This window comes from Octopus sinensis, linkage group LG15 (assembly GCF_006345805.1).
Source record: "Octopus sinensis linkage group LG15, ASM634580v1, whole genome shotgun sequence".
NCBI classification, from domain to species: domain Eukaryota; kingdom Metazoa; phylum Mollusca; class Cephalopoda; order Octopoda; family Octopodidae; genus Octopus; species Octopus sinensis.
The window spans coordinates 5708407-5734027 of NC_043011.1; the positions used below are offsets into that span (position 1 = coordinate 5708407).

The window sequence follows — 25621 nt, forward strand, 5'->3', positions numbered from 1 at the left end:
CTTATTTATTCATTGTTTTGAATTAATCCTGCGTTATCTCGTAGCCTCAAAATTTTAATGATGTGATTATTTTTAGGGTAAGTGTAAGGGGCCAAATCTGGCCTATTTGAACCTAAAGCAGAATATTTGGAATGATTATAGCGCTCAAGCCCCGTGCTAGTAGGGTGCTAAGAGCACCATCTGAGCGTGATCGTTGCCAGAGCGGCTATTTGGCCTCCATGCCGGTGGCACGTAAAAGACACCATTCGAGCGTGATCATTACCAGCATCGCTTTACTGGCACCTGTGCCGGTGGCATGTGTAAAAGATTTGAGCGAGGTCATTGCCAGTACCGCCTGACTGGCCCCCATGCAGGTGGCATGTAAAAGCACCCACTACACTCTCGGAGTGGTTGGCATTAGGAAGGGCATCCAGCTGTAGAAACTCTGCCAGATTAAGATTGAAGCCTGGTGCAGCCATCTGGTTCGCCAGCCCTCAGTCATTCATCCAACCCATGCTAGCATGGAAAGCGGATGTTAAACGATGATGATGGCTGATTAAGGGTTAAAGTATGTATTGCAGGCTTGACTAAGCATAAAGGAGATTTAAAAGAAATTTTTTTTTTTTTAAGGGAAACGTGTGTCTCACATTCCATCAAATACAATATGTATATGCATGTGTTTATGTAAGTATATATATGTTTATGCGCGTGAAGGAAAAACGAAGAGCAAGCAAGGTTTTAAGGACCTGCGTGTTGCTGGCAACAATACAGATGAGAAAATTATACAAAAATTATAAAAATTAAAAAAAGAAAAAGCAACATGCTGAAAGGAAGATGCAGTTTTAGAGAGGAGAAAGGATTGAATGCTAGGCAAAGACAACATTTTGGCCAGGCTGAATTCACCATTTACAAACAGATAAAAGAGGTTCATGCTTTGTGGAGGATTGTGTTCATACCCACTGGCCCTTCGGATAGACAACTTCCATATCATAATTTGGAGTTTTATTACTGCCATCTTGCATAGACTGAAAAGAGAAAACAGAAGGGATTTACTGTACAATAAACATTAACAGAATTGCATTGTTAGTTGTTAATCTGTATGTTTGATGCAACCACTTGCTGGGACACATGCAGTGCCCTAGGGCCAGTGAAGGTTAAGAGATGTTGATAAACTGAAAGCTTACAGTAAAGAAATACCTCCATATACTCTTTTGTCATTTGACTGCGGCCATGCTGGAGCACCGCCTTTAGTCGAGTAAATCGACCCAGGGACTTATTCTTTGTAAGCCCAGTACTTATTCTATTGGTTTCTTTTTTGTCGAGCCGCTAAGTGACGGGGACGTAAACACACCAGCATCGGTTGTCAAGCAATGCTAGGGGGACAAACACACACACACATATATATATATACATATATACGATAGGCTTCTTTCAGTTTCCGTCCACCAAATCCACTCACAAGGCATTGGTCGGCCTGGGGCTATAGCAGAAGACACTTGCCCGTGATGCCACGCAGTGGAACTCAACCCGGAACCATGTGGTTGGTAAGCAAGCTACTTACCACACAGCCACTCCTGCGCCTCCATATCATACAACCCAAATATCTAAATTGATAGGGTTTTTCTATTAATCATCGTTAAAGTGGTGAACTGACAGAATCGTTAGCATGCTAGGAAAAATGCTTAGTGACATTTCATCTGTTTTTACATTCTGGGTTCAAATTTCGCCGAGGTCAACTTTGCCTTTCATCCTTTCAGGGTCGATAAATTAAGTACCAGTGAAATACTGGAGTTGATGTGATTGACTTAACCCCTCCCCCAAAATTTCAGGCCTTGTGCCTATTGTAGAAAGGATGATTATTATTATTATTATTATTATTATTAAGGCAGTGAGCTGGCAGAATTGCTAGCATGCCAGGCGAAATGTTTAGTGGTATTTTGTCTGCTGCTATCTTCTGAGTTCAAATTTCACCGGGGCCGATAAATTAAGTACCAGTTGCGTACTAGGCTGGATGTAGTTGACTTACCCCTTCCCCTTAGACTTCAGGCCTTGTCCCTTTAGTAGAAAGGATTATTATTGTGCTGAACTGACAGAATCATTAGCTTTTCATCTATCTTTACATTCTCCGTTCAAATTCCTCCAAGATCAACTTTACCAGTCATCCTTTTGGGCTCGATAAAATAAGTAGCAGTTGAACAATGGGGGTTGATGTAATCGACTTGGCCCCGCCCCTGAAATTGCTGGTTTTGTGCCAAAATTTGAAGCGGTGAGCCGGCAGAACCATTAGCACAGTGGGTAAAATGCTAAACAGCCATCTGTCTGTCTTTACATTCTGAGTTCAAATTCTGCCAAGGTTGATAAAATAAGTCCCTGTTGACTCTACCCTGCCCTGAAATTGCTGGCCTTGAGCCAAAATTTCAAATGATTATTATCTAAGGCAACAAGCTGGCAGAATCAATAACACGCTGGACACGATGCCTAGCAGCATTTCTTTCAACTTTATATTCAGAATTCAAATTCAAAGGTCAGCTTTGACAGTTTTTTATTGGGACTGGATCCAGAACCATGTGGTTGGGAAGCAAACCTCTTACCCCATGCCCACACTTGCACCTGTCAATGAAATAAGCACAAGTCTGGAGCACTGGCATCAATGCCACTGTCCACCTCAAATTTCAGGCTTCGTCCTTATCTTTTAAAGTAGCGTGTGTGAGACTCTGTCTCCTCTGATTTAGATTCCTAACTACTCCCACATTTTGCGGTGCAGTTTAACCAAAAGCGGGTATCTTATAGTCGTCATTCATATCGAGCCCTTCTGGGTATTAGCGTGTGTCTACGATTTAAAAAAAAATTTACCATCATTTTTCCGCATTTTGAATGATTTTTGCCCGGGTTATATAAGGGAAGTAACTCTCTAAAAATGCTTATATAGTTATTTCCCTTACAAACCCGAGCAACGCCGGGCGATACTGCTAGTTGTAGAAATTATTATTATGATAAACTTGCAGAATCATTAACATGTCAGACAAAATGCTTAGTAATTCTTCCAGTTCTTTACTTTCCAAGTATCAAATCTGTCAAGGTTGACTTGCCCTTCATCCATTCAGGGTTAATAAAATAAGGACCACTTGAGTATTGGGGTTTGACATAATAAACCTGACCCTACCCTTTAAAATTGCTGACCCTGAGTCAAACTTACAGCTTCCACCCGCCAAATCTGCTCACAAGGATTTGGTCGGCTGGGGACTATAAATAGATAACACTTGCTCATGGTTCCACCCAGCAGGACTGAACTCGATAACCACATGGTTGGGAAGCAGGGCTCCTAACCACACAGCCACACTTACTCTCTTCAGAAATTAATTTAAGTTACCATTTTAAAGACTTGTGTTAAAAGTAAAACAGGAATAATGACCACAAGCCAGACGAGGCTGTTAATTTAGTCATGGAAAGCTGAAATAATAAATAAAACATACAAAGAAAAATAAAGTAAAGCAAATTTGTGTTTTGTTGAAATAAAGAAAAGAGAAACTATTTCCAAAACTGTTTTACGTATTTATTTGCTTCGTCACCATGGGTGGTTGTGTCTGTATTGGTTTGTTGTCAGCTCAGGACTTATGATCAAAGACATTCCAACTGCGACCATCCCATCATATTATCAGACATTCAATAATGTAGTCCTAGATATACAAAGTGTCCTTCCTCTTATTATGTAGGGTGTGGCACTGATGGAGATTTGACTGATATTTCCAATGCACATCTGTGTGTTTGTGGCAAAGACATGTCTATGTTGTCCGTCTGTAGGGGCAGAGTTTTCTCACTAATGACTTCACAAACATTTAAATAACAAAATATCCGCTAAATAAACTATTAATTTGTAGAAGATTAGTTCAGGTAGGGGACAGAAGGGAAATAGGTGGATTGCAGAGAGAGAGAGAGAGAAAATAAGTTGTGTCTTAACTAAATTTCCTGTTAATTGTTAAATAAATTAATAATGATGATGATGATAATGACTGCAGTTAAGTAATAACTAAATAGTGGTGACAAAATGTTTTTCTTTTCTTTAATCTTTTAGAAGCAGTGGTGGTGATGGTGGATGTGATGATGATGACGACAATGAATTGGATAATGAATGATGGAGACGAAGGTAACGATGATAATGGGCATGAATGTGGTGGTAATGATAACTCTGATGATGAATACGGTGATGACGAATGTGATGCTAATTATGATAATGAAGTGGGGAGAAATGTGGTGATGGCGATGATGAAGGGTGCAAATGCAATGGTGACAGCAGTGGTGGTGGTGGTGGTGTTTGAAAGAATTAAAAGGAAAGAAGGCAATGAATGTTCCAGATTGTGATTCCACACCAAGAAGTGAATGACTTTGCACAAAAGCAAAACTTGTTTCCACGTCTCCCTTAACCCTTTCATTACTATATTTCTGACCAAAATACACCCCTTATGTGTTTCAATTAATTTCTAACATAATCATAAATTTAGTCTGGTTTCATTAAACAACTATAACTTTATTAACGGGAATTTTGGAAGATAATTTAATGAAATGTTCTCAACCAATTCTATACTATAATTTTTGTCACAAAGTGACTCTAATTGCAGGTAGATACAGGTAAATTCAACAAAATATAAAATTATAAAAATTTTGTTCAAACATCGCTATAGAAAATGGGTTATTAGCTAATATTCAGTTGGGTATACAACAAAATTTTACGATAGAATTTGTTATTCTGGGTAACTTTCTGATACCTATAATAATATTTATGGCAAAATAGTCTTAATTTCATTTAAGGTTGTGGGAAACCACAAAGTATCCTTTCTTTCGCTTTGTTTACATTTAGCGTAATGGTTCGTTTCCGCCGTAATGATTTCAAATAGGCTCATTCGAAAAAGTAAAAAGAAATAGTCTAAGGCTTTACTCTTCTGGGAAAGTCTGTGGCTTGGTCCAGTTTCTTCAGAAAAATCACCGAAAGAAACAGTTTTTAAATTTTCACTCCATTCAGGTGCCAATTCATTTTCTTTATCGCTGTCGGAGCTCTCGGATTCACTGTTTTCACTTTCGGAAAATGAAACATCAGATTCATTATAAAAACCACATGCTTTTTTTTTTTCAGTCATAGAGTTAGATTTATGAAGGTCTTCAGTAGAAAATCCTTCGAATTCTGACTCGCTGCTTGATATAATGAAATTCGTATCCATTTTTTGTCAGAATTACAAATTTTGAAAACACAATAGGAACAAATTTCGGAAAAAAATCTCCCAAAATTCACGGAATTACAATTACACTTCGATTTTTGTACAAAACTGTCGTTGAACACTTTATGAAGTATAATACGTATTTTCACGAATGTACTAAAGAGATTTGCTCTGATATTCTCATTTAAATATGAATAGGTAAATTCGGGCAGTTTTGGGCGGCTTGGTCACATTAACCAAAATTTTTTCGGGTGGTTTCGGGTGGTTTGGTAACAAAAGGGTTAAGAGCACAAACAATTCCTACGTCTCAGGAATAAAAACAGATTCTACCAAAACTAAGTTTTAAATCAGAAATTCTAAAAGGAATGAACAAGGAGGAAAATGGCAGAACAGCTTCGGTTGGTTGCTGACTGGAGCAAATAAACAGATGGGGATTGTTTCTTTAGATGACCCCCTACAGCCCTTCGATACCCTTCTTAATACACACACACACACACACACACACACACACACACACACACACACACACTAGGTCAGTGGTTTTCAACCAGGGTTCTGCAGAATCTTAGGGTTCCGCAAAAAGTTACAAAACTGCTAAAATCGGCAGTAATTTTTAAGTCTCCTTTGCAGATATGTGTGCATAAGACTATTAAATTATTGCACAGGGGTTCCTCGAGCCAGTGGAATGTTTCCTTGGGGTTCTGCTCCAGCAAAAAGTTTGAAAAGCACTGCCCTAGGTTATGTGTTTTGATGGATTGATAAATGGCAGTGGTGCCTAAAAAGTTGTCTTACCTTTCGTTCTTCACATTTAATAGTTCTAAGGAGTTTTTGTATAGCATCGATCCAGCTGCTCATGTCTGTTGGAGAATCTGCCTGAGAACGAAAATGGAAGAGAGAAATCCACATCACATGAAGAAAATATAACACCTTTTTAAGGGTCAGTTGTTGCTGTTTAGCCCTAGGTCAGCCCTGACCAAAAACATTCATGACCATCTGGCCTGCTTTTCTATGTCTTCAACTACACAGTCCAATGTGCCCCTCCCCACTCAAGATGCTAGAATATGACTTGTGGAGGATTTAGCTACAATTCCTAACAAATCGAGGAATCTTGTAAAAGATTTCTTGTTGGTTTGTCAATTGTTGTGATGCCAAGAATCAACAGACCAACTTGTAAGTCCTCTATTCTTGTATCAAGGATTACCAAAACAATTATTGGTCCTATATTTTGTGGTGCCAGGAACCATGAAGACAATTTGTCAGTCTCATATTCTTGAGGTCCTACACTGTCACCAAACAATTGTTGGTTCTATATTCTGGTGGTATCAGGAATTACCAAAACAACTTGTTGGTCTTATCTTCTTTTTGCCAGAATAACTAGTTGGTCCTAAATAAGAAGTGTTAGTCTTTAAGTCACAGAGATACTGTATACAAGGCATTTCAAGTCTTCATAAAAGACCTTACAATGTTGGTTTCAAATTTTGGCACAAGGCCAGCAATTTCAGGTGATGGGAGGGTAAGTCAATTACATTGACCCCAGTACTCAACTGGTACTTATTTTATCAACCCAAAAGGATGAAAGGCAAAGTCAGCCTCAGTGGGGTTTGAACTCAGAATCTAAGAGTGGACACAGTGCTGTTGAGTATATGCTACCTTAAAAGACCCTAAAAATATTGTGGAGAAGAGTTATACCTTAGAAGATGTGATATTTCATAAATCGCCTGATGGACAAAAACCATCAACTTCAGTAGGTTTTGATCTCAGAACACAGACCTAGCGAAATGCTAAAAGATATTTGGATATTTTTCTCTCACACCCTACTGATTCTGCCAGTGCAGGCTGTGCGTATGTGTCTCATTGGTGTTTCAGTCAGCTGAGTCTCAAAGACTCCGGCTGACAAATTCCACAGAGTAAGGAACCAATATTGCAACCATGACAACATTAACGTCTGCAGCTGCGCAGAATTACTGAAACTTTGTACAGATCTGCGATGTTTCTCAAGACAAAAGAGAAGTGAGACAGAATACAAGAAAACATATGTAGATTGTCGGCAGCATTATTAGAGTATTGGATACAATGCCATGCGGCATTTGTTCCTGGCCCCTGCACTCTGGGTTCAAATCCTGGTGAGGCCAGCTTCATATTTCCTCTTATTGGGGGTCAGTAAAATAAAGAACCAATCCAAGATGGTGGAACTGATGGAATTGATAAAGAGTCAGTTTCAACTTTGTCCATTGTGACAGTAATCCCAGTGAGAGGCACTGATGCCATGCTGCCTGCACTGGCTCAGGATGGTGACCTTTCTCTTGGATAAACATCAGTGGCAGGCAGAGAGAGAAGACATGGGTAACAGTTGGTCATTCTCAGAAAATCTTGTCCAGGCCTGCAACACACGTATTTACAGACGAATGGTCAACATTGACCGACGGAGGTCCTGCTTTAACACCAGGTCAACCCTAATCTGGCAGGTCAATGATTAAAAGCAATCCAACCATGATCTCCCAGAATTTTTTCATGCAGAGTGTATCTAAGAACACATTATCTAATAATATGAAGGTGCTTGACTCATGATTGTAAGGTCAGGAGTTCAATTCCCAGCAGCACATCGGGTCCTTGAGCAAGACTTTATTTCACATTGCTCCAGTTTACTCAGCTGGTAAAAATGAGTGGTACCAGTAATTCACAAGGGCCAGCCTTGTCACATTTTGTGTCGTGCTGAATCTCCCTGAGAACTATGTTAAGGTTTCCCATGTCTGTGGAGTACTCAGCCACTTGCACATTAATTTTGCAAGCACGCTGTTCCATTCATCACATCCACAGGAACCCTTGATAACTGACAATATCAGTTTCTCTAATACGTCTTTGACATTTAGCTGCTATTTTTAGCATATTAAGCCACCATACAAAAGCTCCTTTAATGACTGACTCTTCTCTAAGAAAATTGGTTTTCCTATTTTTATTTTATTTTGGTTAGTGCTGATCTAAATAGATAGTAAAGCAGTCTGGTCTGTTGGTCACTTACCTGGACATAGAATGTTCTCTTTGAGGTAATTATTTCAAATAGGTTATCTCTGTCAAGGTGTGTCCTGAAACAAATTAGAAAAAAAAAAATAATAATAATAATAATAATTGTTTCTAATTTAAGCAGATGGTCAGCAAGTTTTGTGAAAGGTGGTGGGCAGGATTAGATTGACCTCAGTATCTGACTGGTATTTCATTTTATTGATCCCCCTCCCCCTCCAGAAGGATGAAGCATGAAGCTAGCCTGAATAGGATTTGAACTCAAAACAAAGCTTTTTTTGTTGATCATTATTATTTGCAAACAAATTGCAGCTGCAAGAGTTACCAGTTGAAAGCTCCACATGGATTTGCTAGTACACCTAGGGGGGGGGGGATCATTAAGAGAGAATGTGTGCCATTTCAGGGCCTTCCTCTCCAATAGCATTAATACACACCAGACCCACTCACTGAGATGAGGCCCTTCATGTTATATCAATTGGTCCCTAGGTTTTGCTCAATATTCTTCAAGCCTTTGCTCATTGTCTCTTTTAACCAAATCCAATGGCTTTTCTTCTCCACTCCATCATTCATGATGGTGTTTGTTTCATAAGGAGTTAAACCTAGAGGCAACCACTATCATCCCATACTGTGCCCAATGAATCCTCTACAACCAACTTCTAATGGATAATGCATTGTGTCTATAATATATTGGCGTCAGTCTTTGTCACTTAATCCTTTAGCATTTAAACCAGCCATACCTGGCCAAAAATAATCTACCTGTATTATCTCCAAACTGGCCAGATCAAACCTCTCACACCTACCCTACAATATTATTCTAAAAACAAACAATCACGTCATTGAAATCTCAAAGCTACAAAGTAATACAGAATTATTTACATTTGACAGATATTTGTCCTCATTTTAATAATAAATCTCAGAGCAAGTTATAAACAGTAGCTACAACACATCGTGACGTATATTTGCCATTTAAATATGGCTAACCCCTAAGGGTGGATGCTACTGTAGTTTGTAGCCCCAGGAGGACACCTCCTCCAGCTGGCTATAGACACACTTTCTGTGCCCTATGTCCTCATTTTGTTTGTTGTTAACACAACGTTTCGGCTGATATACTCTCCAGCCTTCATCAGGTGTCTTGGGGAAATTTCAAATCTTGGTTCTCATTCCTAAAGTATTTTTCAATATTATTATTATTATTATAGCGGCGAGCTGGCAAAAACGTTAGCACACCAGACAAAATGCTTAGCAGCATTTCGTCTGCCGTTATATTCTATATTCAAATTCCGCCGAGGTCAACTTTGCCTTTCATCCTTTTGGGGGTCGATTAAATAAGTACCAGTTAAACACTGCGATCGATGTAATCGACAATCCCGTTGTCTATCCTTGTTTGTCCCCTCTGTGTTTAGCCCCCTGTGGACAATAAAGAAATAATAATTATTATTATTATTATTATTATTATTATTATTATTCAGGTCACTGCCTGGAATCGAACTCGGAATCTTGGGGTTAAGAGTGCAGGCTACTAACCCTAAGATTCCAGGCAGTGATCTGAATAATAATAGTAATAACATCGAAAAATACCTTAGGAATGAGAACCCAGATTCGAAGATTTCCCAAGACACCTGATGAAGGCTGGAGGGTATATCAGCCGAAACTTTGTTTTAACAACAAACAAGATGAGGACAAATATCTGTCAAATGTAAATAATGTACATAGTTCCTCGTCTCTTAAATACAGAACTGCAAAGCAGGATTAATTCAAAATAATGTAAATAAATAAGGATTACATTTGACAGAGTAATCTGGATGCTAAAACGGTTAAATCTCAAATCTAGTTTCATACAGATTCATAAAAATGATGCAATCATTTATCAAGAAGTTCTGTGCAACCAAACCTTACTGGTTAATCCTTTTATGAGCAATGTTTCTCTTGAAATGCGGAGGCACAATGGCCCAGTGGTTAGGGCAGCGGACTCGCGGTCGTAGGATCGCGGTTTCGATTCCCAGACCGGGCGTTGTGAGTGTTTATTGAGCGAAAACCACTAAAGCTCCACGAGGCTCCGGCATGGATGGTGGTGATCCCTGCTGTACTCTTTCACCACAACTTTCTCTCACTCTTACTTCCTGTTTCTGTTGTACCTGTATTTCAAGGGGCCGGCCTTGTCACTCTCTGTGTCACGCTGAATATCCCCGAGAACTACGTTAAGGGTACACGTGTCTGTGGAGTGCTCAGCCACTTGCACGTTAATTTGACAAGCAGGCTGTTCCGTTGATCGGATCAACCGGAACCCTCGTCGTCGTAACCGATGGAGTGCTTCCATTTCTCTTGAAATACACTGCCTCGGTTTCAGATAATTTTGAAAATGAAGAATTTAGCAAAATAACTGTCATTATCAATCAGGTGTTTGGAACTTAAATTAACAAGAAATTTTAATGAAAGATTTTAATTTAGATCACTTTAAAAAGGGGAAGTTTGTACCATAGAACCAGAAGCAATCTCACATGAATCGGCATCAAAAAGATACCAACCCGTCTCTACTTCGCAAAAGATTGCTTCCCTATCATGAGGTATTAAGTTCAATCCCAGTGTATGGCATAAATACCCAAGATTACCACATTCCTTTTGAATAAAACTGGGTCATCTGAATGGTCATCGAGTGGACTGCCATACCTGTAATTCAGCGGTCTGGCTTTGTCACACACAAATGTGTCCAATTGTGTCTAGGGACTACAGTGAGAATGGAAGCCTCTGTGGAGTACTCAGCCACTAACATTTTAATTCAATAAGTGGGTAGCTCAGTTGATTGAATTGTTAACCGATTATTCGATAAACCTGTTTTTATTCACTGATAAATAAAGTTGACCAGATAATGGTGACAATGTGAAAAGTCTCTCTCTCACACAGACACAGAAATACAGAATCACAATATACAAGAGAGAAAGAGTAAGAGAAGTGGGAGGGGGTGAGAGAGGAAGGAGAGACAACTGAGAGAGTGAGGAGTGCGGGAGAAGATCAATGGAGACAAGAGACAATGTGTCTACTTACGCAATTGACTTTTTAACTTCTAGTAGATTATTTTTAGGTATTGTTCGTATTGGAGACAGTGACTGAAAGAAATGGCAAGAGAAGTTAAAGAGATATTTATGGACGAACAATATCAGGAATAATAAATGCCACACAAGATACAGTTCTCTGTTTATTACACATACACACACACATAATATGGTAATAAAAGCAAGAGAAATTGAAGATATTTATGGAATGACAATATCAGGAAAAAGAAATACCACACAAAAACGGTTTAAGATTTTGGCACAAGACCAATAATTTCAAGAAAGGGGATAAATCAATTACACTGAATCCAGTCCTCAACTGGTATTTATTTTATTGACCCCTGAAAGGACAAAAGGCAAGGTTGACCATGGCAAAATCTTCCTTTAGAATATGAAGACAAAATGCACCTGAGCATTTTACCTGGTGGCTTAACGGTTCCACCAGCTGGCCACCTTAATACCGCACGATAATACACATTGTGTAATAGTACACACATAGGCGCAGGACTGGCTGTGTGGTAAGTAGCTTGTTTACCGACCACATGGTTCCGGGTTCAGTCCCACTGCGTGGAACCTTGGGCAAGTGTCTTCTACTATAGCCTCGGGCCGACCAAAGCCTTGTGAGTGGATTTGGTAGACGGAAACTGAAAGAAGCCTGTCGTGTATATATATATATATATATATATGTATGTGTATGTGTGTCTGTGTTTGTCCCCCTAGCATTGCTTGACAACCGATGCTGGTGTGTTTATGTCCCCGTTACTTAGCGGTTCGGCAAAAGAGACCGATAGAATAAGTACTGGGCTTACAAAAGAATAAGTCTCGGGGTCGAGTTGCTCGATTAAAAGCGGTGCTCCAGCATGGCCGCAGTCAAATGACTGAAACAAGTAAAAGAGTAAAGAGTACATAAAATGTGTGTATGTGTGCAGGATAAGGTATGTGGTAGGGGTGGATATTGTATTCTAGGTTACCTCACAGCACTCAAGACTTTTCTTATACGTTGTAGCCATCTGAGTGTGATCGTTGCCAGGGCCGCTGACTGGCTCCTGTGCTGGAGGCATGTAAAAAGCACCATTTGAGCGTGATCGTTGCCAGCGTCACCCTACTGGTACATGTGCCAGTGGCACGTGAAAAACAACATTCGAGCGTTGTCATTGCCAGTGCCGCCAGGCTGGCTCCTGTGCAGGTGGCACGTAAAAAACATCTTTTGAGAGTGGTCGTTGCAAGTACAGCCTGATTGGCCCTCGTGCCGGTGGCACGTAAAAGCATCCACTACACTCTCAGAGTGGTTGGTGTTAGGAAGGACATCCAGCTGTAGAAACTCTGCCAGATCAGATTGGAGCCTGGTGCAGCTTTCTGGCTCACCATTCCTCAGTCAAACCATCCAACCCATGCCAGCATGGAAAGCAGACGTTAAACGACGATGATGATGATGTGACAGGGTTCTCCTATTACAACTATTATAATAATCATTTCGAATATAGTCATAAAACCAGAATTGTAGTTGTTTATTGTATTAACACCAGTATTTAACTGGTACTTTATTTTATCAGCCCCAGAAGGGTCTCTCTGCTTAGACCCTATCCTTCCATCCTCCACTCCCAATACCTCAAAACTACCACAATATCGTTTCAGTCATTTGACTACCTGAATGAGGAGGCCTCTATGCAGTCACTTGACCTAGCTAGAAATGGCAGTGAAACATCTCAAAAGGATGTATTTGGTAAAATAGCAAAAGATAAGATGATCAATAACAACAAGATAAATAAGTTGGGTTTTTTTTTTTTGTAGCTATTTGGTTTGTCAAAAGTGTTTACAGAGGAACAGGTATAGTCAGTTGACTGGACTGGTTTATAAGGGGTCATCATTTTATTGAAGTCAGAACAGGAAAAGATAAAACTAAAAACTTTCAAGCACTGAAGTTCAGTTTCCTACAGTTTGCACCAACACACTGGCTTTTAATATCAAACCTGGTAGTGATTTCAATATAGAGGCAACAAGGGTCTCACCTTGGACACAGCAAGGGTCTTGTCTCAGATGCAGCAAAGATCACATCTCAGATGCAGCAAGGGTCTTGCTTTAGATGCAGCGAGGGTCTAGTCTTGGATGCAGCAAGAGTTTCCACATGTACACAGCAAGGGTTTTGTCTTAAGACATAGTAAGGGTCTAGATACAACAAATGTCATGTTTTAGACACAAGAGTTGCATCTTAAATACAAGGATAACATCTTATAAGACTCAGATTTCAATCTGGCTGAAGATTTTCATTCTGGAGAGAATTTTCCCAAATCTTAAAACATTTACTTTCCACAATAGGGCCACAACAAAATCCTCAGGGTATCTTTTCCTGGAACCTTACCAATTCTGTTCATCCACTGCCAAGATTAGCACAAGGCTGCAGATTTTTGAAGTGGGGACAGTTGCATTAATTGTATCAACACTAGTATATGACTGGTAGAAGGAAGAATGGTAAAGTCTATCTAGGCGGAACTTGAACACATACAATAAAGTGCCTTTACTTACCACAACAAGAACAGTTAAAAGAATACTGAAAAAAAAATCTTAAATTACAAACAATAAAAAAAGACAAATTCCTAATTACAGAAAATAGTTATAAACTTACTTGTTCTGATTGATAATATGAAATTCCTTGATCTGTGAGTACAAAAAACCTCCGTTTCCAGCTTTTCCGCTAAGAGATTAGGAAAAAAAAAAAAATAATAATTGTGTCTAATTTCAGGACAAGATCAATAATTTTAAAGGGTGGTTGTAGAGTCAGTCAATTAAATAACCACCACCAACACCACCACCACCCCTCAGATGAATGAAAAGCAAAGCTGACCGTTGCAGAATTTGAACTGAAAATGTAAAGATTCAGAACAAATAATACTATAGTCACAAGGCCAGCAATTTGAGGGAAGTTGAGCCAAGTTGATTCTATTGACCCCAGTGTTCAACTGGTATTTATTTCATCAACCCTGAAAGGTTTGAAAGGCAAAGCTGACCTCGATGGTGTTTGAACTGAGAACTGGAGGAACTGAAAGAGATGCTACTGAGCATTTTGTCTGATGTAGCAATGATTCTGCCAGCGATGATGATGATGATGATGGTGATTTCAAATTTTGGCAAAATGCCAGCAATTTTAGGGAGAGGTTTTAGTCAATTGCTTATTCCACTGGTCCCTTGAAAGGGTGAAAAGAAAAGTTTCTATGATAGGATTTGGGATTAGATCGTAAAGGACCAGAAGAAATGTTGCGAAACATTTTGTCTGACATTCTAACAATTCTACCAACTTGCTGTCTTCATAATAATAATAATAATAATAATAATAATAATCATAATCATTTAACATCCGTTTTCCATGCTGGTATGGGTTGGACTGCTTGACAGAAACTTATTTTCTTTAAACTTGATATTTATTTTACTGGTTTCTTTTGGTGAACTACTAAGATATGGGGACGTAAACACACCAACATTGGTTGTCAGGTGGTGGTCAGGGACAAACGCACACACACACATATATATACATATACACACACACACAGCAAGCTTCTTTCAGTTTCTGTCCATCAAATCCACTCACAAGACTTTGGTCAGTCCAAGGCTATAATAGAAGATACTTGCCCAAAGTACCATGTGGTGGGACTGAACCCAGAGCCAGTTGGTCAGGAAGCAAGCTTCTTACCAGACAGTCACACCATTTTAATGATTTCCATACTGATGTTCTATACTGGAATGGAGAGGACAGCTCTGTCATCCAAAAGTTTTTTCCCTTACAATTTAGTCTTATCTGTGAAACTCAACATTCTTAGATCTAACCCTAACCATTTCTACCTTGGTCTTCTTTTGGCCAACTTCTACCACAACTAAAACCATCCACCACCAACACACAACATTCTTTCACCCACTGTTCATCATCCCTTTACATTATGTCACTCTTCCTGTCCCTGGTGCAGTCAACTCCCCCCCCACCCGTGTACTTGAACCACAGCACTCCTCGACTGTTTGACCACATTCAAACTCCTGTCTCTTGACCCACTGTAAACCACTTTCTAATTTCACTGCCACAAGGGACAAACAAACAAATAGACACACAGACAGACAAATACATATCTCAGTGGCATGTAAAATGCAACAACCGAACGTGGTTGATGCCAGCCCCCTTGCCCTGACTGGCTTCTGTGCCAGTGGCACATAAAAGCACCATCCAAACATGGCCGATGCCAGCACTGCCTTGACTGGCTCCCATGCCGGTGGCACGTAAAAAGCATTATCCAATCATAGTCGATGCCAGCGCCCCCCCCTGGCCCCTGTGCCAGTGGCATGAAAAAGCACCCACCACATTCTAGGGGTGGTTGGCGTTAAGAAGGGCATCCAGCCGTAGAAACATTGCCAGATCAGACTGGTGCCTGGTGCAGCCTCCTGGCTTTCCAGACCCCAGTCGAACCGTCCAACCAATGCCGGCATGGAAAACGGATGCTAAACGATGATGATGATATACATACACACACACACATACACACACAAATATATATATATATATATATACTGGAGTAAACACATAAATGTGAAACAAGGTGGAAAAAAGAATACTCAAATATTTAAAAGCAGTTTTTGCTAGCAAAAACTGTCCGACGAACGGGAACGTGAAACTCAGAGTAACAGGTTTTGTTGAATTTTCTGCTGCTTTTAAATAAAGTGTGTATATATATATATATATATATATATATATATATAATATATATATATATACACACAAGCCCTGCTGTCACAGAAAGGTTTTGAAATTGATAAGATGACATGTTTACATTTAGGATGAACTTACCACAGCTCCCTGTTTGACAGCATAACCAGACTTGTGAGCTGCGAGATGGCAAGCTGGGGTACCTCGGCCGGAGACATTATCATCACTATCAGCACTTCCACTTAACTCATCAGGGTTTGTCTGTGTAATTAGATATTATGAAACAACTAGAAAACAATTTTGTTGCTTTTGAAAGTTTACAACAACAACAACATTTAATAAAGAAATTTCTTGTATATTCCCACGTTATTTAGACAGAAATATTGTAGCATCATTAGTCACGTATCGAAAAGGTAATTTTCCAATAAATAAATGGTAGAAACAACAATCAACAACAACATATTTCTTGCTGGTCGGTTGTTGACATGACGAGGCATCGAATCTACATTTAACATATTTTAGAAGCTGCGTTTCTGCTAATTTCTCAAGCAATTACTAGATTTATTTTGGTATTCCATTCTGCAGAATTGAAATGTTAGATGCTGTGTGTATCTCAGTTAATTTTTACATAATTATTTTTATTTAGCAGATATTTATATTTGCCAGACTTGTGAGGTTAAAATGCTAAACACTGCGTGTGTCTTGCTCAGTAGCTAATTCTAAATGAACAATTGGTTTCAAATTTTGGCACAAGGCCAGCAATCTCAGTGGAGGGAACAAAGTGATTACACTGACCCCAGTGATCAACTGGTACTTATTTTATCGATCCCAAAAGGATGAAAGGTGAAGTCAACTCTGGCAGCATTTGAACTCAGAACAGGAACTCAGAAGAAACACTGATAAGCAATTCTTCCATTCTCATAACAATTCTGCCAGATTGCTATCTTATTTCTGAATAATCATTAGAATTATTTAGATATTACCATCTGCAGAGTTTAAATGAGAGGCAATGTTGTTTCTCAGGAACTAATTCCTAAACCATTACATTTTGCAGATATTCCTGTGCAATGAATTAAGAAATTAGAGGGTGTGTCTTAGCTGATTGTAATTATTTTTCTTTCTGGTTTTGGCACAAGGCCGTCAATTAATTTTGAGGGGAGGGGAAAGTCAATTATATTAACCCCAGGCGAGCTGGCAGAAACGTTAGCAAGCCAGGCGAAATACTTAGTGGTATTTCGTCTGTCATTACATTCTGAGTTCAAATTCCGCCAAGGTCGACTTTGCCTTTCATCCTTTCGGGGGTCGATAAATAAAGTACCAGTTTCGCACTGGGGTCGATGTAATCGACTTAATCTCTTTGTCTGTCCTTGTTTGTCCCCTCTATGTTTAGCCCCTTGTGGGTAGTAAAGAAATATATATTAACCCCAGACCTTGACTGGTTCTTATTTTATCAAGCCTGAAAGGATGAAAGGCAAAGTTCACCTCAGCAGTACTTCTTGTGTTCTGCCTTAAATGATGTGTTAACGGTTGAGCCAGCTCTTACCACCTGTAACTTCATCATCATCAATTCCATGATCATACTTGAGAAGAAGACCCATCAAGCCGAGCAAAATCACAGTCGTGGCAGATACTAGTGCCACACAAATTGGCACCATTGTCACTGGCACATAAACACACCCTGGTGTCATGCAAATGGCACCCGTGCCAGTGGCATATAAAAGCACACATCACACTTTCAGACTGGTTGGCGTTAGGAAAGGCATCCAGCCATAGAAAACCATGCCAAATCAGCCTTCCAGCTTACCAGCTGGATACTGATATTGGCAGGATTTAAACTCTGAATATAAAGGGCTCAAGTAAATACCATGAGTATTTTCTCTAATGCTACAAGAATCCATTTTACTATAGGCACAAGACCTAAAATTTTGAGGAAGGGGGCTAAACTTAACAGGAGTCAACATCAGAGCATAAAGACCCCTAAAATATTGTTAAGCACTTTAAACAGCATCATGCTAATGATCCTACCAACTCACCTCCACAACAACAACAACAATGATGATGATGATAATAATAATAATAAAAATAATAATGGTTTCAAAGACCAGCAAGTTTGGGGGAGAGGTTAAATTGATTAGATCAACCCCAGTGTTCAGCTGGTCCTTATTTATTGACCTTGGAAGGATGAAAGGCAAAGTTGACCCCAGAGGAATTTGAACTCAGAACAAGGACTGATGAAATGCTGCTTAGTATTTCGCCCAGCATGCTGAAGATTCTGCCAGCTCGCCATGCTGCCCAAAGCAAGCACTAAGAACAAACTAAATAAAATACAGAACAGACAACACAGCAGAAAGTGATAAGTGCAGAATCTGTGGACAAAACGGTGAAACCGTATGGCATATTACCAGTCAATGTACGCCATTAGCCCAGAAGGAATATAAGAGACGCCATGACAATATAGCCAGGCTTGTCCATTGGACACTTTGCAACAAGGATGGACTTGACAGAGCAAAAACTTGGTATGACCACAAGCCTGAAGGCATCGTCGAAAATAGAAATGCAAAGATCCTGTGGGATTTTATGATTCAGTGCGATCATGAGATAGAGAATAGGAAGCCGGACATAGTCTTAATTGAGAAAGAAAACAAACTATGCTGGATCATAGACATAGCATGTCCAGCTGACAACAAGGTATGCGATAAGGAAGAAAGAAAAGTCGAGAGATATGACAGGTTAGCTTGGGAAGTTAAGCAGTTGTGGCTGATGAAAAAGGTAGCAGTAGTACCAATAATTGTCGGAGCCCTGGGAACAGTGAGTAAAAATCTTGAAACGTATATGGAACAAATAGGGGCTCCAATAAAGGTGAAGCACTTGCAGAAAACAGTACTGCTTGGAACCACTCGAATACTTCGGAAGGTGCTCGAAAAATGAGGGGTGTTACCTTAGTACACTGGTAGTGAACAGCTGACACTGTAGTACATCTCCAGCGTTAGAAGCTGTGCAAAGACAATAATAATAATCCTTTCTACTATAGGCACAAGGCCTGAAATTTTGGGGGAGGGGACAAGTTGATTACATCAACCTCAGTATTTCATTAGTATTTAATTCATTGACCCCGAAAGGATGAAGGGCAAAGTCGACCTCAGTGGATTTTGAACTCAGAATGTAGTGACAGGCGAAATACCACTAAGCATTTTGTCCAACATGCTAACGATTCTGCCAGCTCACCACCTTAATAATAATAATAATAATAATAATAATAATAACAAATACCCAAAGAGAACGAATAATGCCAATATTGACAAAGCCCTTACCCATCAATGACTAATGGCTTCTGGCTTAAAATCTGAAACAGAAGGATTTATCATAGCAGCCCAAGATCAATGTCTACCTACAAGGAACTACCAGGCCAAAATATTAAAGAACAGCAGTTCCCAAATATGTCATGTATGTCACAACAAAATAAGACCATTGATCATGTTGTCTCCAAGTGCAGTCTTCTTGCGCCTACAGAGTATCTCAACAGGCATGATAGAGCTGCACAATATATTCACTGGGTAATTTGCAAAAGCCTGGACTTGCCCCATGATAAAAACTGGTGGGAACACAAACCACCTCCAGTGCTTCAAAATGATCACATCTCACTCCTCTGGTACTTCACCATTCAAACTGACAGAAAGATAGATGCAAATAGACTAGGCATTATATTGAAAGACTTCAGACAAAAATCATGCCTCCTCATTGATATGACTGTCCCCAATCGATATAAACGTATCTGTTAATACCTACCAAAAACTGAGCAAATATAAAGATCTTGAAATAGAAATTAGCAAAATGTGGAACCTGAAGACTAAAACAATACCTGCTGGGAATGATAGCAAAAGGGGCTGATTGCTACCTAGATTGCTCTCAAATGGCAGAAATTCAAAAGATAGTGCTCATGGGAACTGCCCATATCCTGCATAAAATACTGTCTATGTAATCTCAAATTTTAAAACAAACACATAATTTTCTTATGGTTTCTTAAACATTCTCTAGAACAACACTATGTACAAAACCAAATATATGACACCCTAGGCAAAACACCACATGAACTTCTAACCTGTTGTCTCTTGAGGTCTCTGGGTGAGACTTGGAGCCAACTTGTACAAATGTAAAGCAAAAGTCAAACATAAAATAATAATAATAAAATTTGAACTGACCTCCTGAGCAATTTTACAAACTACACCTCCAGCCACCTGGGTTCGGTAACTGGCCTGTGTTAGATCACCATAATGCCACTCCATTGCTTCTTGTTTTTGTGCCTCAGATTTGGGTACCTGGAAGATTGAATGGGAAGAAATAGATGGAAATGGTGAATGCAGATCAAAAAATGGTAGAAGAACTGACAGGAAGATAGATAGATGTTGTATGGAGTTGGGATCAAATCAAATCCAATCCTCTACATCATTACAAAGACAGTCATTCCAGCCCTCTATATCATTACAAAGAATCATTTCAATTTATAGCATTACAGACAGGGTTATTCCATCTCTCGGTACTATTACACAGGCAGTTATTTCAAACAAAAAAACAAAACAAAAAAAAGTCAAGAAACAATAGGAGTGGCTGTGTGGTAAGTAGTTTGCTTACCAACCACATGGTTCCGGGTTCAGTTTCACTGCGTGGCACCTTGGGGAAATGTCTTCTACTATAGCCTCGGGCCGACCAAAGCCTTGTGAGTGGATTTGGTAGATGGAAACTGAAAGAAGCCCGTCGTATATATGTATATATATATATATATGTGCGTGTGTGTTTGTGTCTGTCCCCCTAGCATTGCTTGACAACCGATGCTGGTGTGTTTATGTCCCCGTTACTTAGCGGTTCGGCAAAAGAGACCGATAGAATAAGTACTGCGCTTACAAAAGAATAAGTCCCGGGGTCAAGTTGCTCGATTAAAGGCAGTGCTCCAGCATGGCCGCAGTCAAATGACTGAAACAAGTAAAAGAGTAAAAGAGTAAAAGAGTAAAAAGATTGTTAAATAATACCATCTTCTACAACGAGCCACCCTTCTCTGGTACCAAGTGTCTTTTTTTACTTCTGAATTCCAAAAACCTCTAACTACATAATTATCATTCTTTCCACAAAAATTGCTCAGAAGTAAAATCGAGAGAGAGAGAGAAAGAGAGAATCTACACAGCATTTGTATCACATACAGAGTAGACTTGTTAAATAATGACCATCATTATATAACCTAATTATTATTTATTGATATAATAACTATAATTAGTGGTGGTATAATATACGCAAGATAGGCATTAATTATCTTGTTGTCCACTCCAGCTTATTGTAAATGTAATTTTGGTAATGTCAGAAGAATAAAAGCGAAGGATAAGAAATTGCTTTTCTATAAAAGTCTTAGAGTAAGTTGAAAACAGATTTAGTAGCAGATCTCATTCAGAGAGTGTGTGTGTGTGTGTCTGTCTGTTGCAAGCTTAATCTTTTTGATGCCAACCCACCTAAGACCACCCCTCTTGTGTTTTTTTAAATGATCTAAATTCTAACCTTCCATTCAAAATTCAGTGTTACTGTTCCAAACCCAATTGATTAATTGCAATTATTTTGCTAAGTTCTTCATTATTTTCAAAATTAAATTTAATGAAAGGTTTCATGTAAAAAGGTCTCAGTCCACTCTGTAAAATGGTTGGCATTAGGAAGGGCATCCAGCCATGGACACCATGACAAAACAAACCAAGTGGAGCCTGGTGCAGCTCTCCAGCCTCGCCAGCTCCTGTTAACCCATCAAACTCAAACCAGCATAGGAAACGGACATTAAATGATGATGATGATGATGAGTATATTTCAGTAGAAATAAGGATTAAAGGCTCATTAGACTGGAGTTTGTCCTGTTTTTTTTCTGGTGTGGGAAGGGGTGGTTAAGTGTCTGAAAGTACAAAACTAACCCCTGGACAGGATGTTAGTCCATCAAAGATTAAACTTACTGCCACCTGCTGGTACTCATTTTCACCTGAATGAACTGAAGCAACATTAAGTGCCTTGCTCAAGAATAGAACACATTGCACAACCTGCGAATTGAACCCACAACCTTAATGTTTGTGAATCCAATACCAAAACCACTAGGTCAGGCACCGAATGGTTTGGCAATGTCAGAATTGGCAGTATTAGACAAAATGCCTTGTGGTATTTAAGTCTGTCCATACTCTAAATCCATTTCCCTTCTCAATCAGGCCAACTTTAGCCTTCATCCTTCCAAAATCAAAATAAGTAGCCTTCAAGAACTAAGGGTGATCCAATTAACTAAAAACCCTTCGAGATCAAGCCCCAGCATGGCCACAGTCCAAAGACAGGAATCAGTAAAAGAATATAAACAACTCTGTGGTAGCTATTGAGAACTAGATGGAATTGGTAGTTGAGAGTCATGTATGGTGGCCATGAACAAAACACCATGTCAGTGTAGTGTCACAAAAGGAAACCATCAACTCCTCAATTGTTATCCTAGCAATGTTGACCATCCATACTTTTTTGTCTTTATTGTATAAATATATTGTAATTCAGGTTACGGATATTTTAGTTGCTTAAATGTGTTCAGTTCAAGCAGAGACAGGCTGAAGAGTGTCTACATCTACCTTGGCTGTTGTTTAAAACTGGGTCGACAGCCTGAAATGTCACTGGTTTTGATGTCAATTATGAAATGGTAGTCAACCACCTGTACACGACATGATACGTGACTAAAGTTGCTGTGTGAAAATAGGTGTGGCAAGAAGATTGCTTCCCAACCCAATGGCTTCAGGTTCAATTCAACTACATGGCACCTTAGCTATGTATCTTTTACTATGTCAGCAGGCTGATCAAAGCCTCGTGAGTGGATATGACAGGTGCAAACTGAAGGACAGCCATCATGTGTGTATGTGTGTGTGTCCGTGTGTTATTGTCCCTTTGCTTTGGCATTATGTGACAGGTGTAAACAAGCGTCACTGACATGGGGAAATATTACCTGACTTGGAAACAGACAAGGGTTTGTGACAGGAAGGGCACCTGGTTGTCAAAAATCTGCCTCACTACCTATCCAGCTCGACACGGGTTCTCTATAACTGAATGCAATAACATTTTCACTGATAATCCATTCTGGTTAAGCATTCAAATGCACTTGGAACACCCAATGCAGGGCTCCAAGCAATCATAATGGTGAAACGTATCTAGGAACGAATAATACACACCTATATTTATCTGAATTACACACACATGCATGCACACACACACACACACACACAAAGTTTACTATTCTGTTAAGGTAGGATCAACAAAAAAAGTACTCCATCCAGTGAGAGGTAAATATCATTTGATTGAGTTCCTTTCAAGTGTAGGGCCTTGTGGAGGCAATGACCAAGCCCTTTGGCATTATGTTGTGCTTGAGAAAAAGACCCATCAAGCTGAGCAAAATCGCAGTCGTGGCAGATACCGGAGTCACACAAATGGCACTCGTGCCAGTGGCATGTAAAAGCACCCATTACACTCTTGGAGTGGTTGGCGTTAGGAAGGGCATCCAGCTGTAGAAACCTTGCCAGATCAGATTGGAGCCCAGTGCAGCCTCCTGGCTTGCCAGTCCTCAGCCAAACCATCCAACCCATGCCAGCATGGAAAGCAGATGTTAAACAACGATGCTGATGATGATATATATATATATAAATATACACACACACATATATCTATAAACTACTATAGTCAAACAATCTGCCAGAAATTGTAGCTAAATCATACACTGCAATTTAAAAAAAAAAAACAAGTAAAAAATATATTGGACAGCGTAATCCTAGATACATGTTGCCTGAAAATAAAATGTGATGGCCATGGATGGAATACTTTTTGATGACTGATCTGCCTTCATAAATGACCCTTCTTGCAAGTGAAACATTTTTTCTTTTTGTTTTAAATAGGTTAAATAGTAGCTACCTAAATGAATCTTATAAATTAAAAAGGCAAGTTGTCTGTCTGCATAACTGAATTTCACCAAATTTGACATGTGCGCTCTCTTTGACTTAGGACACATTTTCTTATAATTTTTTTCCTTGAAATTGTGCATCCTCAACATAAATAGACTACTCTCAATTTGCCTAGGATTTGGCTTGAGCCAGCAAAAAAAACGTGACACACACCCAGCCGGAAAAAAATCAATGCTTTACTTTGTCAGCTGTGGTGAGCTCTTATTGACTGCTTGCACAGTACTGCCAGCAGTATTCATTTGTGAGTTACAATTTGCCTCTGTTTTTACGTGAGCACTCTTTTACTTATAATTATTCCAACTTAAATTAGCCACTTCAAAACTCTTACCCAAAATTAAAAATCCTAAATTTGGTCAACATTTTTGCCAACTACATTTTACTATTTTTGGGGTGCTACACATTCACCGCTTTTTCCTGAGGACTTTTTCTATTGCGGAAACTGATAATTGTCCACCATGCCTCGATGCAAAAGATCCAATATAGGTCAGCAAACAAATGCTGCAAAGAAAAGTAGGCGTATGCGTGCAAATGAATCTGCTGGGGACGCCACCAGGAGGAACTCTCAATGCACTTAGGATGGCTTCAGTGTGAAGAAGGGAAAGTGAAGAGAAGCGTTGTGATCAGTTAGCATGTATTGCTGTGCAATGAACAGCAACGAGCAACGTTCAGCATGCCGAACAATAAATGCTTCCTCTACTGCTGCTGCACGAGCATCAGAGACTGCAGCACAACGTGCAGTTCAACTTACAAGAGATGCTTCCTCAACTGCTGTTGCACGAGCTGCAGAGACTGCAGCACAATGCACAGATCGACTTACAAGAGATGCTGCAGCAACTGCTGCTGCGTGCGCTACAGAGACTACAGGGGAAAGACAACTACGGATGTTGCTCTTTGCGGCAGAAAACATCGGGTAACCATACCCTTGTCACCTTATTTATTTCATTAGCGTAATCTTCACAGTGTGCTCTCCGTTAAGTGCGCCCCAATCTTGAGGTAGATACTACACTTTTCATCTTTTTTGCACAGGCCACACGTCAAATTTTTTGTTCAGATAATGCTGTATGTGCAACCCAGTGAAAGAGCAGGTAAACATACTATTTCTCTTTATGTCATATCGTTAGGCTCAACCTTTCCATCTGCTAAACAGCACACATCAGCAGTTATGTGGTAAGCAAAATAAACTCAATTACTGCCAGTTTTTTACAGATCTACCAACTGTCCAAATGGAAAACAATGACAATGGTGTGGGCATATGACTCTGCGTATTCACTATTGCGCTCAATAAATCAAACAACGCAGGGAACTTCTGCCATTATGATTCCTTTCATTCAGTTCAGAGGTGCAGCGGTGAATGCTCTAATAACCAAACAGGCATACTTAACAAACAGTTCCGGGCAACGCCGGGTACACCTGCTTGTACTTTATAAATAGCCTCTTTGTAAACATACATACACACAGATGTACAAACACACATGCACATACATATACACACACACATGTATATACACACACACACACAGACATATATATATTTCTTTACTACCCACAAGGGGCTAAACACAGAGGAGACAAACAAGGACAGACAAAGGGATTAAGTCGATTACATCGACCCCAGTGCATAACTGGTACTTAATTTATCGACCCCGGAAGGATGAAAGGCAAAGTCAACCTTGACGGAATTTG

General features: G+C 39.6%; 1 protein-coding gene across 2 annotated transcripts in view; it reads right to left on the reverse strand.

Annotated features, from left to right (window-relative positions):
- Nucleotides 1-25621, reverse strand: part of LOC115219631 (pleckstrin homology domain-containing family A member 2) — an 87435-nt gene that overhangs the window by 24622 nt on the left and 37192 nt on the right. For both annotated transcript variants that reach the window (XM_036509428.1, XM_029789781.2), the window contains exons 5-11: nt 20141-20257; nt 16083-16202; nt 13881-13949; nt 11250-11311; nt 8209-8272; nt 5982-6062; nt 936-1004 (exon numbers count right to left, since the gene is read on the reverse strand). In XM_036509428.1, the coding sequence (XP_036365321.1) occupies nt 936-1004; nt 5982-6062; nt 8209-8272; nt 11250-11311; nt 13881-13949; nt 16083-16202; nt 20141-20257 (582 nt within the window). The remainder of the gene's footprint in view (nt 1-935; nt 1005-5981; nt 6063-8208; nt 8273-11249; nt 11312-13880; nt 13950-16082; nt 16203-20140; nt 20258-25621) is intronic.